The sequence below is a fragment of the Rhincodon typus genome, chromosome 6 (assembly GCF_021869965.1).
Source record: "Rhincodon typus isolate 14 chromosome 6, sRhiTyp1.1, whole genome shotgun sequence".
Classification (NCBI taxonomy): domain Eukaryota; kingdom Metazoa; phylum Chordata; class Chondrichthyes; order Orectolobiformes; family Rhincodontidae; genus Rhincodon; species Rhincodon typus.
The window spans coordinates 51,414,187-51,429,596 of NC_063337.1; the positions used below are offsets into that span (position 1 = coordinate 51,414,187).

The 15,410-nt window shown below is 39.1% G+C and overlaps 1 protein-coding gene across 5 annotated transcripts in view; it reads left to right on the forward strand.

Moving 5' to 3' along the window:
• Positions 1 to 15,410, forward strand: part of LOC109925367 (ubiquitin carboxyl-terminal hydrolase 35-like) — a 92,068-nt gene that overhangs the window by 29,237 nt on the left and 47,421 nt on the right. For all 5 annotated transcript variants that reach the window (XM_048598016.1, XM_048598012.1, XM_048598015.1 and 2 more), the window contains exons 4-7: positions 2,009 to 2,138; positions 3,305 to 3,406; positions 7,985 to 8,143; positions 9,746 to 9,939. In XM_048598016.1, the coding sequence (XP_048453973.1) occupies positions 2,009 to 2,138; positions 3,305 to 3,406; positions 7,985 to 8,143; positions 9,746 to 9,939 (585 nt within the window). The remainder of the gene's footprint in view (positions 1 to 2,008; positions 2,139 to 3,304; positions 3,407 to 7,984; positions 8,144 to 9,745; positions 9,940 to 15,410) is intronic.

Below are 15,410 nucleotides of genomic sequence, written 5' to 3' on the forward strand. Positions count from 1 at the left end.
TCAGCTTTCCTGCTCCTCTGATGCTGCCTGGCCTGCTGTGTTCATCCAGCTCTACACCTTGTTATCTCAGACTCCAGCATCGGAAGTTCCTACTATCTCAAAGGTGTGTTGTGGTTCTGTCTGGACATTATTCATGGTTCTGTCTAGACAACCCACCAGAATACTCGAGTTCAGGTTACATTTATTTACTCAGGGTACAAAGGGAGTACCAGCTTCAGGCAGTCTAAGACACAACTCTTAAAAAGTCATAAATGTTTGCTTCTTTAGATATTTTCAAATCAAACTGTTCAGGGATATTATTACAAATCCCTGGGACTTGAACCTGGGCCTCCTGATCTTGAGGTAGGGACAGTACCACTGCACCATACTCCTTATATACACCTGCAGTCACATACATATGACATCATTCAGTTGTACAATGTACAGTTGCACGCTAAATCGACATCTGTGTCTTCAGTTCCTTGTTCCTGTGCATGCATACACTGGGTATTAATCTCGTCCATGCAGGACTTCCCTATGTTTTCTGACATTGTCTTTATTGCATCATTCTTTCTCCTGTCTAGTGAGCATCTAATCCTCTTCCTGCTTTTTATTTTTTTGCTACTTGTGTCTTATTTTCCTTACTTTTCTAACGGAAACAGTTTAATCCTTTCAAAACGATGGTCTGTAAAGCAGCTATGATGGTTGTACATAAGACACTATCCTGAGGAGCTCCTGCAGGAATGTCTTGGGACTGAGATAATTGACTCCAACAAGCACAACTATCTTTATTTGTGTTAGGTCCAAATGTGTTGTCATGCCATCTTTGATCGAACAGCTTAGTTACGCTTCTGTCTGGCAGATGCCCTTTTGGCTCGGGTATTGATGAAGGGATGGGATAGGAATGTATTCAGAAATAATAATGGAAGAATCTGGGACCTTAGCTGACTGTCTCATTTGCTGATTGCTGCTTTACTAGTCTCTAGGCATAGACGTTTCTACTGTATCTATCAATGCCACATTGTCTATGTTATTTTTAACACGTAAGTAACTTAGTTAGTTAAGATTTATTAACTTTAATGTTCTAGCCTAATCCATGACCACCAATACAATTTTCAGCATGGCAATTCATTGCTAATTTTTCCTGTGTGACAAGGCAGTTGAAGAACTGTTCAGATGAACATTTTCATTTGTCCTGATCTTCTTTCTTAAGTCTTTCACACGTGGTGTGAAACAATTTAGAAGTTACTCTATGGTCTTCCAGTGAAGCTATATTTGCAGTTCTTTAGTGTATTTTCAAGACTCTAATCTTTGTCAGTGACCATCACCAGCTCTGAATTTATGCATGCCAACATTATTATCTGCCTCTAATGGTATTCCCTCTCTTAACTGCTACAAAAATGATCACTGTAGCTGTCTATTTCTCTCTCTTGTTCTTCATAGTCTCCAGATGCACTACATCCTTCGTACATCTCTGTTAAGTTAAAATGAAAACTTTTGAACCATCCTATAACTAAAGCTTCTTTCTTTACTAAAACCTCAAAAGTGGAATTCTCAGCTTTTTCTTCCGTTATACAACCATAATGGTTTGTGTAATCAAAGTGTACCGTGCCCTATTGTGTTTAATTCACGTTTATCTCATTTTCTGCTATGCTCCGTCTGCAGTTTGAGGTATAACCTTGATTTTTAGTTGTGGTACCCCATTCTGTTATGCAGGGAGGTGTCAATTTTTTTTATTTTTCTTTAGAATAGACTGTTCAGTACTTAATTCTGCCCATCCTTGGATTTGAACATTTCTTCTATCATGACATTTGCTTTAATTTCGTTTTGTTTTACATATTACTGACTTTTGCAGTGTGCAATAACTTGTAAATTAGTTTATTTCACGTTTTTCGTAAGATGCATTGTTTCCTACATGTACATAAAGATACATTTTAAAACTCTTCATAAAGCACTTCTTTTGATTTATGAAGGTTTTTTCAGAGTTATTTTAAACTAATAACGGTGCCACTTTTTTTTTAAATTGCAGCATGGTTGATTGGCTTTCATGGCCATTAGCCCGAAACATAGACAAATGGATTATTGGCTTATTGAAAGGTTTAGCAGCTGTGAAAAAATTCAGCATTTTGATTGAAGTCACACTTGCAAAAATTGAACAGGTCAGTTTGAAGTTTTTGAGAAAATTTGTAGCTTGGGTTGTGGATGAGGTTGTAGACTTGCTCGCCGAGCTGGTGTGTTTGGTTGCAGATGTTTTGTCGCCCTGCTAGGTGAAATCGTCACTGCGCCTCCGGCGAAGCGTTGGTGTTCTGTCCAGCTTATTATTTATATGTCTCGGTTTGCTATAGCCCACAAACCAACAACCACGCTGCGACAGCTACTGATGAATGTAAAGGATCCCATACCCACAGCCAATAAAACTAACAATATACAAAATACCATGCAAGGACTGTGAAAATCATTACATAGGCCAAACTGGAAGAAAACTGACAATGAGGATACCTGAACACCAACCAGCCACCAAGAAACATGACCAATTCTCATTGGTCTCAATACACACGGACAAAGAAGGACAGCAGAACAAAGAAGGAATTCGACTGGGACAACACATCCATAATAGCACAAGCCAAACAGAGACATGCCAGGGAATTCCTGGAGGTCTGGCATTCCAACAACAAACACATTGAACTGAACCCGATATACAAACCATCGAAAAACAGAACCAGAAGTGATGCCAACCACCCCAGCAAACTGAGGCATATAAATAACAAGCGGGACAGAACACCAATGCATCACTGGAGACGCACTGACGATGTTACTTAGCAGGGTGAGGAAATGTCTGCAACCAAACACATTGTAGACTTGCTCACTGAGCCAACCTGAACAGGTCAGTCTCACCTTATTGGATTAATTTTGAAATTAGTTGAGGTAAATGACAGAATATCCATATACATATTTATTCAAAATGTTTAACTTTGGATGGAGGTTAAAGAGCCATAAAATGAAATGTCAGTACATTCTTGTAGATCAATGGTTGTTGCTACAAGTAATGATTTGACGTTGTGCTGATAGATTTTTCTTTGCTTTAATTGTCATACAAGGAGTGAATGTAACATGTAAATTGAAATGCAGCATTTAAAATAACCCTGAACATGGAATGGAACTAGGGTGCACCAGTTGTAACAAGCCACAAAGGATCAAGGGTGACTGAAAAACTGAGAAACAAATTACAAAACATTGGATTTGGGTTTTTGCAACCGTGGTTTATCAATGCAAGTTGTTTTGTATGTCTTTAGACCATCCACAGATATATATTTCATATTTCCAGGTGTTCTCCAGATTATTTTATCCAATTGTAAGAGCAGGAGCTCTTGAAGTATTGAAATACATGCTGCTTAGTTTCCAACATTCACCAGAAGCTTTCCACATTGTAAGTATGACGCTTCCTCTGGAAAGGGGAAAGGGTAGGCAGAATGAAAATAGTTTTCACCATTAACTAGAACTTTTGAATCAGCACTATAAACATCATGGTGATTTTAAGATTGTATAAGCATTAATAGAACCATTTTGACAGATACAGTAAGTCATCCGAGTTGCAGTTGTGCCTTTGAAAATGGGAATTTTAACTGAAATGGCTTTAAGTGAATCATAATGGAATCCATGTTAAAGCCACACTTGGGATTTTCTGACCTGATCTTGTAACAACTGCATTTATATGGTGAGTCCAGTTGAGTTTCTGATTAGTGGTAACCCCCAGGATATTGATTGTGGGGAATTCAGTAATGGTAACACCATTGAATGTCAAGGTGGTGGTTAGATTGTCCCTTATTGGAGATGGTCATTGCCTAACATTTGTGTGGTATGTTTTTACATGCTACTTGTCAGCCCAAGCCTGGATATTGTCCACATCTTGTTACATTTGAACATGCGCTAGTTACATTTGAACAGATTGCAGTGCTACAAAAACTACAGTTTTATCCCCCATTGTAACCTCATTTTGAGGCTTGAAAGTTGTGACAGCTCCTCTGAGTACTGAGCGAGATTGGTGATAGGGAGAGCCATGAAAGTAAAGGCCTACTGAAATGAAAGCAGAGCTGTTAGAATGCTTGTCAGAGCTCCACTGTGACCATTGCTGTCTTTGAGCTTGTGATCCTGAATTTAAGCTTACAAGCTTGGGATCCTGAACCCGACTTTGGAAAGCTCTACAGTACAGTAAATGTAAATAAATGTTAAAAAAAAATACACAAGCCTATCTTCAGATTGACGGAGTGAGTTCTATGCAGTGGTAGAAGGTGATTGTGCAGATAGCAGCTGAATAAATCCCAGGGTTTCAATGCAAGATTAGAGCACAAAGCAAAGGGATGAGAAGAGGGGCGGCTAAACATTCTGTGGCAAACCATGTTGGAGGGAACACTGCAATGTTAGATTGATATATTGTCTCTGTCATGAATGACACATAAAACAGAAGAAAAAAAGTTAACTTTGGTAAGCAGAGACTTAGAATCCTAGAGTCATACAGCACAGAAGCAGACCTTTTGGTCCAACTCGTCTATGCTGACCAAGTTTTCCAAACTAAACTAGTCCCATATGCCTGCATTTGTTCCATATCCCTCTAAACCTTTTCTATTCATGTACCTGCCCAAATGTCTTTTAAATTTTGTAACTATACCTGCATCTATCACCATCTGTGTGAAAGATCCTGACCTCAGATCCCTTTTAAATCTTTCTCCTCTCCCCTTCAAAATATGGCCTCTAGTTTTGAACTCCCCACCCTTGCTGTAAGGTTTGGCACTAAAACTGAATCACTTGCTGGGGGAAGAAAATGTCCTTTTATAGTAATTCAAAATAGTTTCTGGGCACTACTTTGAAGGGCACCCCTCCTTCCCTTATACACAGACACACACGTGCTTGTGCCAAAAAAAAATTGAATACTGGGAATGGTTTTAGATCACCAAGTGTTGTAGGTACAAATTTGCCTCGTCCACAAAGAATGGAAGAGAGTAGATGAAAAGAAGCGGTGAAGTATGCTGCAAGGTGTATTATCAGCTGTTTACTGCAAATATGACCTATATTTTCACAGGTTAATTTATTTTCCTGTAACAGTGACATAAAAGAATATTAAATACATTTAATGAGTATTAAAAGGCTTATCATCGATCAAAAATTCCTGCTGAAATAAGAGATCTTTAACATAAATAGTAACCTCTGGCACGAGTTTCCACTTTCGCAGTAATTGAAGTTATTGAATTGTGGGTGTTACTGGCTAGACCAGAAGAACAACCTGGTTGTTCCCTATCCCTTATTGCCCTTGAAACACTGCTTTTACCTCCTTTTTGAGAAGCAGAATCTTGGAATACAGGTATTCAGAGAGAGATTCTTGTTGAGCAAGAGGGTGAAAGCTTATTGGAGGCAGGAATGTGGAGTAATCAGTTCAATCATGGATCTCATTGAGTCCGACAAGTCAGAGCTTCCAGATGGCTTATTCGTGATCCTAGTTCCCAGTGTTAAATATTCACACTCTCCAGCACTAATGCACAGTGCAGCATTGGTATACAAGGTATACTGTTGCAATTCACCAAGGTTTGTTCAGCAACACCTTCCAAACCCACAACCTCTGCTACCGGGAAGGACAAGGACAAGTACAAGGGCACGTGAGGTTTGGAACATTGCCCTCCTGCAAGATTTCCTTCAGGTGACACACCATTCCGACCTCACAGTATTTCACCATTTCTTCAATTTTGCTGGGTTGAAATCCTGAAACTTCCTAATATAGCTGTTGGTGTATCTACAATAAATGCATGGCAGTGTTCAATAAGCAGCTAGTTATCTTTCCAAGAGCAATTGGGTATGCGGTCCAAATGCTGGCTTTACTAGGGACATACACATTTGTGAAATAATAAGACTAGTAGGATTTTATGTATGATTACTGGTTAAAAATGACAAGTAGCTGCTATATCTCATTCCTGGGTCAGCAGTTGTGATTCCTGGCTATCTGTGCTGCTGTGAACTTCTGACAGTCATCCTGAGCCTTTTAACTTTAGGCAGGTGGCTTCTCTACTGTGAGATACATGTGCATAGCTTTCCTTAGCTTTTGTCAGCACTTGTTTAACAGTAACCTGCTGACTGATGCTCAGTTTGGGTTTGCAAGGGCCAGTCAGAACCTGACCTCATTACAGCCTTAGTTCAAACATTCACACAAGAACTAAATTACAGATCTAAGGTGAGAGTCACTGCCCTTGGCATCAAGGAATCCCTGCAAAACTGGAGGGAATCGGAGAAAGCTGTTTGCTGATTGGAGTCATACCTGGTACAAAGAAGATAATTGTGGTTGTTAAAGGTCCGACATCTTGGCTCCAGGGCATCTCTGAAGGAGTTCCTCAGGGTAGTGTCCCAGGCCCAAACATCTTCAGCTGCTTCATCAATGATCTTCCCTCCATCATCAGGCCAGAAGTGGGCACAATGGCACATTTTTAGCACTACTCGCGACGTCTCAGATACTGATGCGGTCCATGACCAAATGCAACATGACTTGGTTAATATTCAGGTTTGGGCAAACGAGTGGCAGATAATACTTGTGTCACACAAATGACAGTTCCCAACCAGAGAGAATCTGGCTATCACTCTTTAACATTCAGTAGCATAACCATCACTGAATTCCCCATTTAACAAAGTGGGGCTGACCATTGAGGAATAACTGAACTGGCATGTCCATATAAATACTGTAGCTACAACAGTGGGTCAAAGACCGAGTCTTGCAGCAAATAATTCACCTCCTGACTTCCCAAGGCCTATTCATCATCTACAAGGCAAATGACAGGAGTGCGAGATGGTCTTACCTCTACTTAACCTCGATGCGTGCAGCTCCAACAACATTCAAGAAGGTTAACATCATCTAGGACAAAACAGCTCACTTGATTGGCACCACATTCACAAACTTTCACTTCCTCACCATTGATGCTCAGTAGCATCAAAGCGTGCCATCTACAAGATGCACTTCAAAAATTCACCAAGACTCCTTAGACAGCACCTTCCCCACCCATGACTACAACAATCCAGAAAGGCAAGGGCAGCAAATATGTGGGAATGTCACCTGCAAATTCCCCTCCAAGCCATTCACCATCCTCACTTGGGAATGTATTGCCATTCCTTCAGTGTCACCTGGGTCAAAATCCTGTAACTCCCTCCCTAATGGCATTGTGAGTCTACCTAAGTGGTTTGCAGCAGTTCTAGAAGGCAGCTCACCACTATTTTCTCAAAGGCAACAAGTGATGGACAATAAATACTGTTTCTTTGGTCTAAGAAGAGAGCATAAATATAGAGCGAACACCACTGTTGTGAAGTTAACATCCATGAATTAATTTTATGGACTGTAAGCTTCTGGTATTGGAGTCTTGCCTGCTTAGAAGCTGATAATTTGCAGATACTACACTTGCCACACATGCCTTCCTTTTTGTGTACCTCCTTGTGTGTTCAGAAATTACAGGTGCATCTGCCATAATTCTTCAACTGTTAACCTTTAACTGTATAGAAGATTTTAGGAAGTGTGCGTATAATATGCTATTGGAGTCCAGGAAACTGCTTTAATAAAATTAGCCATGTTATTTCATTTTTACTTATTGATGTAATTTACCAGCTAGACTTATGGAAGCTGTCGGTGGGCTGAGTTGTATGATGAGTGTAGGTGATTCTGTCATGTAAATACTGGTCTTAGTTCTTACTGAAATGAGTTGTAGACATATGAACATACAGATTTGAAGGAGGAATAGGTCAGTGGGCCCTTTGAGCCTGCTCCACAATTCAATAGGATCATGGTTGATCTGATTACACCACATTCCCACTTACCCTTGATGACCATTCTCCCCCTTGTTTATCAACCAACAACTTCCTGGTGTGTATTGTGGACCAAATGGACTGTTAATTTATTGAAATAGTTTTGCAATATCAAGTATTTTGTTTATCTATGGCTTAAAGTATAACTTGCAGTAATTCATAGCATGTTATTCCACAGCTTGTCTCTGACATTCCCAAATTAGTTTTGTCACTGTCTAAAGAGGGATCTAACTCTGGTACATGCTGTCTTCAACAATTATCTGAATTGGTGCACTGCATGATCTTCCGGTTTTCGGGCTTTCCTGACCTATATGAACCTGTCATAGAGGTACTAAAGGTAAATGGTAAGATTTTTAACAATTCACTGTTGTTGAATAACGCTGTCAAATAGTATTATCAATGACTTTTTTCAAGCATGTTAAGTTAAAAATACTGAAAGATAAAAGCAAAATAGTGCATGTTGGAAATCTGAAACAGAAATTAGAAACTTCTGGAATTATTCGGCAGGTCAATCAGAGTCAGTAGAGAAAGGAACAGAATTAATGTTTCCAGTCTGTGACATTTCATAAGAGGTACTTTTGAAATAAAAATATTTAATACAATGAAATATTTTAGGAATGCATTTATTTAAATCTTTAAGGTTTCTTTACTCTGACAGGCATAATACTGGTCAATATGCCACAGTTAAAATGTACCTTGATTAATGGCTCATCAGTCTCCCTGTCCAAGAAATTAGTTAATTACAGGAAGTTGCATCTGCTGTCTAAGCCAGCAGAATGCATGAGTTTACTATATTCAAGGATCTAATTTCCTCCTTGTGCCTGTCTTCTAGTACCCTTGACTTGTTGTAGTTCAAAAATCTTCCCATTTCATCTTTTAATATAATCATTGACCCAGCCTCCATTTCTTTCTGAGAAAGAGAATTCCAAAGAATAATGAAATTCTGAGAATAGGAATTCATCCTTGTCTCTGTCTTAACTGAAAGGCTCCTTTGTTTTTAAACTGGACCCCTAGCTCGAGATCCACCAACACTCCTCCCACAACAAAAGAAATGCATTATCATAATATGTACCCTATTAACTCTTCTACCCTAACACTACCACCTCCACCACCCCTTTGCCCCGTCCTGCTTCCCAGAACCTTATTTGTTTCAATAAGACCACCTCTCATGCTTCTCAGCTACAATTAGTATAGGCCCAAGGTATTCAACCTTTACTTCTGTAAAGTAATGCTCTTTATTCCAGGAATCAGCCAAATTAATTTCAACTGAACTGCTTCCAATGCACGTATGTCCCTCCTTAAGTAAGGAGGCAAAAACTGTGTGCAGCATTTTAGATGCGGTTTCACCAATGCCTTCACAAATGAATAAAACCAAGAACTGCAGATGCTGGAAATCTGAAACAAAAGACAAATTGCTGGAGAAACTTAGCAGGTCTGGTAGCGTTTGTGGAGAGAAAGCAGAGTCCAGTGACCATTCCTCAGAGCTGTTATGTTTTGTCTTTCTGTTCTTTTATGTGTTTTCTATCCCTGTTTCGTTCTTCTTTGTTCCAATACGTGCCATGTTCTGTTTCTCCTCAGTCCCAGATTTGAGTATTGCCAGGGAAGTTGTACCAAATTTATCCAATTTTACTCCTATCTCATTGTCTTTTGTTGCTGGACAGGATTGCAGCTAAATATTTTCTTAAGTATTGGTTCTCCTGTTGCAAATTTTGTTTTTAAACAAGGAGGGTTTGACTTTGTCTCCATCTCTGGAGTAAGCTATCATCGTTTTGGATAGCAGTCTCAATGAGATTTATTTTGTTTCATTACCAGATAAGTACTAAGAATCTATAGTTTTATTGAAAGTGGAGTACTACAAAAAATTGCCTTGAATAAAATGATAATATAATTTTGTGGATCCCTTTAATGTAACAGGATAAAATGTATGCCTCTGTTTTAGGACTTTCCAATTCCAAATGAGGAGAAAATAAAGTACCTGCTCAATCAAAATGCCTGGACATCACAGAAAAATGCACTGGGACCTTTGTATCCAAGACTTACCACCAAATCAGAGACGGGAAGGGTAGGGCTGGCCAACCTTGGCAATACCTGCTATATGAACAGTGTTATTCAGGCTCTCTTCATGGCTTCTGAGTAGGTATCTGAAGCACCTGAGATATTAATAACTTTGACTTTGAATGTTGCTTTTATTGATGACCATTCATCTGCTTCAGCTGTGTAAATTACATGTATAGATGTGTAAGGAATTTTGAGTGTTAGGCCATATGTGGAAAGCAATCCTGTACATTAACAGGTTTCTGTCATGCCACCTGCAACAGCCTTCAATTTAGAAGTTGAAATAATCTGGACACAATGATTTGCACTTCAGTGCTATCTGGTTGCAGATTACAGTTTCTGAAAGGGATATATGTTTTAAATGAGGCAGGTCATGGTCTGCTTCCTTTTCCACCATACCTGAGCCCTAAATTAAATGACTCAGTAAAGCACTTGAAAACTAGCTCCTAAGTGGTGGTAAGTGAACCTGCTCTGGGACTTGAACTTTTATCTGTTTGGACTGATACATAAACGTGTCTCTTTGTGCTTTTTATAGCCATTCATTTATTTCTAAGCTGCTGTTGTTGTAGTGTGGGGAAACATGGCAAACAATTTGTGTATAAGGTTTGAAAATCAGTAATCAAATGATGACCTAAAAGTGGAAACTGTCACGTTTGTTAAGGTAAAATTTATTTTTTGCCATTGAAGGGAGAGCTCTTTTAATGTACATTTCAGCAAATGCCACCAAGCAATCGCCGTGCTGCAGTGTACAGCTTAGCAGATGGGTCTTTTTTTTTTAAAATCCAAAAAATAGTTTGTTATAGCATCCTTACGGTGTTTGAACAATATACTGCTATCCTCCTTTATGTCTACATAATCATGATTGGAATTCGGAATTAATTGGTTGTTTATGAAGAAATAAGGCATTACATAAAATATTTTTCAGAAATTATTTCATCATTTTTGTTTTCTCTCTCACTAGGTTAAAACTCCATTTGTAAGAAAGCTATTCAAATTGAGTAATTTTCTAACTACTGCAAGTTATGCAGCATAAATATATGTATAGAGAAAGAGACAGATTTGTTTATATTATTACAGTTTGCTTCTCCAACATTTACCCCTCTGAGGTCATGAACTGTTTGGGTGGAGTTGATCAACTTCTTAAGACTATTTACTGACACAAAAAAACAAGTCATTCTGACTGGCTGACTAGAAGGACAAAGAACGATGCAAGCTTGCCATCTGCTTTAGCGTCAAACAATGACCATGGAGGGGGAAGGAATTAGTGGTGAGGATCTAGAGTTTGTGGTAGGACGCTGGAGACCACGGTTTTGGTCTTTCTGGTATCAAACTAGAGGAAGAAATTTCTCATCCAAGACTGGAGACAGACCAGCATTTTGAATCATGAACAGCAGATGGTTTACTGAGATAGTGCTGAACTAGAGCTGTGTCATGACTGTATGCACACAAACTTTGTGTGATGTTGCCAAGGGGTAGCATTTGGCGAGGAGGCAAAAAATAATTTTGGGATCTCCATATATAATGGGTAAGAAAAAAAGTCATTACTTTGCTTAGTGTAGCTGTGATTGGATAGAAATGAATGAAACCAAGCAAGAGCTGAGATAGTCAATAGAAGCATTGCAGAAGAATGGTGTGGCGTGATTGGTTAGAGAAAGAGGGAGATCATGTGTCATAATCACTCAAATATCACTTGTTACTTTGGTAGGGCAATATGTGTATTGTAGAAGGGTAGAATCCTGTTTGAAGAGATTTGTATGTTGTTAAAGTCAACATGAACATGAGCATTGAGTAGAGGGGGTACCGACACAATGAGAAACTTTTGAGAGGAGGGAAAAGTTAGAATGTACAGCAGCAGTTTGTACCAGTAGCGAGATTGGGTTCATGGTATGGGTTTTTTTTAAAGGAAAGTTAATTATTTACAATGTCTGAAAATTTCAGGGTCAGGAAGGAACGTTAAGTCTTCCTCAGTTTAGTAAGAATAGGATTAAGAGTGCAGGAGATCGGTCTCTAGGAAGGCATAAAAGAAAACGAGAAATATTAGTTTAGCCTTGGATAGTACAGAGTATATGGTGGGAGAGGTTAAAAGGTTGATTAAAACAGGAGTGAGGACAACGTGAATTGAGATGGTAATAGAAAACAGTGAGAATGAGATGTTATTTCAGCTCATAGGATGAATGGAGGAGAGGAAGAAGGAGATCTTTGGTTGGGACTTGGGTGGTCGTAGAAATTGAGAGGGAGTGCAGTAGTCCAAGATGAGATGTCCAAAGGAAATCAAGCTGCCGGAAGAGGGCTGACGGAGGAAATCAGGCTAATTTTGGTGATTATTCATAGAAGCATGAAATGATCAGTGCTTTGACATGCAGCGAGATCTGGTTGTACTATTGTATGAATTCCAAAACATTAGTATGTAGGTACAGCTAGTAAATAGAAAAGCTAATAGAATGGTATCACTTCTTTCAAGCATAATTGAATACAAAAGTTCAGAGGTTATGTTTCAGTTGCACAGGTCATGAGTGAGACCTGATCTGGAGTACTGTTCTGTTGGTCACCTTATTTAAGAAAGAATGTAAATGCGTTGGAAGCAATTCAGAGAAGGTTTACGAGACTAATACCTGGAATCGGCTAGGTATCTTGTGAGGCAAGGTTGGTTAGGCTAAGTTTGTGTTGACTGGAGTTTAGAAGAGCAAGAGGCAATTTCATCGAAACAGAAGATTCTTAGAGGTCTTGACAGGCTGGATGTGGAGAGAATGTTTTCGATGGTGGGATAATCTCAAACAAGGGGTCATTGTTTAAAAATAATGAGTCATCCATTAAAACTGATGAGACAAAAAAAAGGGTCGTTGGCCTTTGGAACACTCTTCATGAATAGTTTTTAAATTTTTAAGGCAGAACTAGAAAGACTCTTGGTAACCAAGAGAGTAAAAGGGCATTGGGGATAGCCATGAATGTGGATTTGTGGCTCGAGGGGTCAAATGGCCTACTCCTGTTCAGTATTCATGCAGTCACAGCACAGAAGGGTGCCATTTAGCTTGAAGTATCTGTGCCAGTTCTACACAAGGTAAATTCGCCCCTTGCCACTTTGCGTAATCCTGCAATTCATTCTCTTCTTGGGGTAATGATCCAATTCTCTTTTGAAAGCCACAGTCGAAACTTCCTCAATCACTCTTCTCAGGCAATATCCACTCACTATGTAAAAATTGTCATTACTGTTTCTTTGTGAATCACATTACGATACTGTCCTCTGGCTCTCAATTCTTTCAACAGTGGGAACAGTTTCTCATCACTTATTCTGTCCATGCTCCTTATGGTTGTGTATGCCTCCAACAAATCTCTCAATTTTCTCTCTTCCAAGAAGTAGCCTGAGTTTCTCCAATCTATGTATAACTGAAGTTTCTTATGCCTAGAATTATACTTCTGAATCTTTTCTGCATCTTCTTTAATGTCATTAATTTCTTCCTAAAGTGGACCACCTAGAGCTGTGCAGTACTCCAGTTGAGGCTAAACCTGTATTTCATTGAAGTTTATCTTGACTTCTTATTTTCTGGCCCCAACCATCTCTTTACCATGGATGGTCCAATATTTCTGTCTGCATACTCACTAATTCTGACGGCGCTCTATTTCTTTTTAGAAAAGTAAACCAATCAGTTTCTATATGCTACAACACACTTCCATCTGCCTGAACTTGTTATAGAGTCCTACAGCATGGAAGCAGACCCTTGCGTCCAATCGGTCCATGCCGAACATAATCTCAAACTAAGTTCATCCCACCTGCTCCTTTAACACCCTTTTGTTGGTTTTCTTTTTGATTTAGTTGCTAATCTGTTCTCTATCTTTGGTTCTCGTATTTTTGTTTCACTTCACCTCTGAACCATCTACCATGGATGTCAATGTATAAGTCAGCCTGTGAAGCCTCCAAAGAAGTTGTTTGATAAATGGGATTGACTTATACATGACATATAAAGCAAGAATTGATAGTGTGGGTGGCAACCATTTTGAAATGTAAAAAAAAGTAACATTACCAGTAACTCATATAACTTAGTGTTCCTACTCAACAAACGATCTTTCAATCTACCTATTCCATCTGCCATGAGCGTGATCCTTGATGAGACATGTATCCAAAGCCTGAGCTATAGACTTTAGACCGAGAAAGCACCCAAGATGCAAATGAATGAAAAAGTTATTGTAAAAAAGCCTATTTTTCATTCAGCACGCAAGAAGGGGAAAATAGTTTTCCCCAGCTCAGGGTAACTAATTAGTGAACATGCCTTCTGCCATCAGCATGCTTGTTAGCCTTCAAACCAAGTTTTTGCATAACTATAATGCGGGTGGTATTTCATCATAGGCATTCCGTTAGTTATATGGATCTGAACACATCCCACATTAACAAGTTGCATTCTTCATGTAGGCCACCTGTTTCACACGCTGTCCATCCATAACTTCTTTTTATCTTCATCCATCCAACCATTGTAGTTGAAATTGCTGCAGGGAATTTAATTTTGGGTATGGTTTTATTTATGGAAATTGCAATGGGTTTTAATTTCATTCTTTTGGCTGTGTAGGCTAGTACCATTATGAATGTTAGCTTCTCATGTCTTGTGACTCACTAGAACTGTTTGTGAACTTACCTTTCCACAGTTCTGTTGCTGGGCATGTCGGAACTCATGGGCATTTCATCCATGTTGCCTTATGATGTTATTGTGTTATTTTACAATTATTTGAATGTTAACAAAAGTTTTCAAAAAATGCCTTTGTACAGATGTGTTTCAGCAGCCTGAGGAATGTCAGGTTCCTTTGTTATTTCTTCTTGCCCCATTTGGCCACCTTATTATTGAACAGAAACAAAAGCAGAAATTGCTAGAAAAGGTCAACAGGTCTGACAGCATCTGTGGAGAGAAATCTTCAGTTCTGTTCTTGTTTCTGATTCCAGCATCTGCAGTTCCTTAGGTTTGTTGTTATTTAACAGTCCCTTCATAAAGTGGTCAGATTTGATAACCTGCTGCACTCTTCTCTAAAGCTCAATGCTGAACAAAATCTTTCAAGTTTTGAAACTCATTCAAACAATTAAGCTCAAACATGTGATGCTCATCAAAGAGTTTATACATTAGAAAATCCACAGACGTGACCTTGTCACTTGCAAACCAAGGTTTATTTTTCCCCAGAAAGTCCGAGAACTGCTTCAACATATTTAGCAGGCCTTTCATATAGTCAACCTTCAGGCCTTCCAAATTAGGATTGTAGGCAAGTTGGACAAAGCCCATTCAGAAATCCTGGTTCTCCAACATATCAACACAGATCTTTTTATAAAATCATACAGCACAGAAACAGACCATTCGGTCCAACTCCTCCAAGCTGACCAGACAACCCAATCTGACCTAGTCCCATTTGCCAGCATTTGGCCCATTTCCTTCTAAACCCTTCATATACCTATCCAGAGATAGTAGGAACTGCAGATGCTGGAGAATCTGAGATAACAAGGTGTAGAGCTGGATGAACACAGTAGGCCAAGCAGCATCAGAGGAGCAGGAAAGCTGACGTTTCAGGCCTAGACC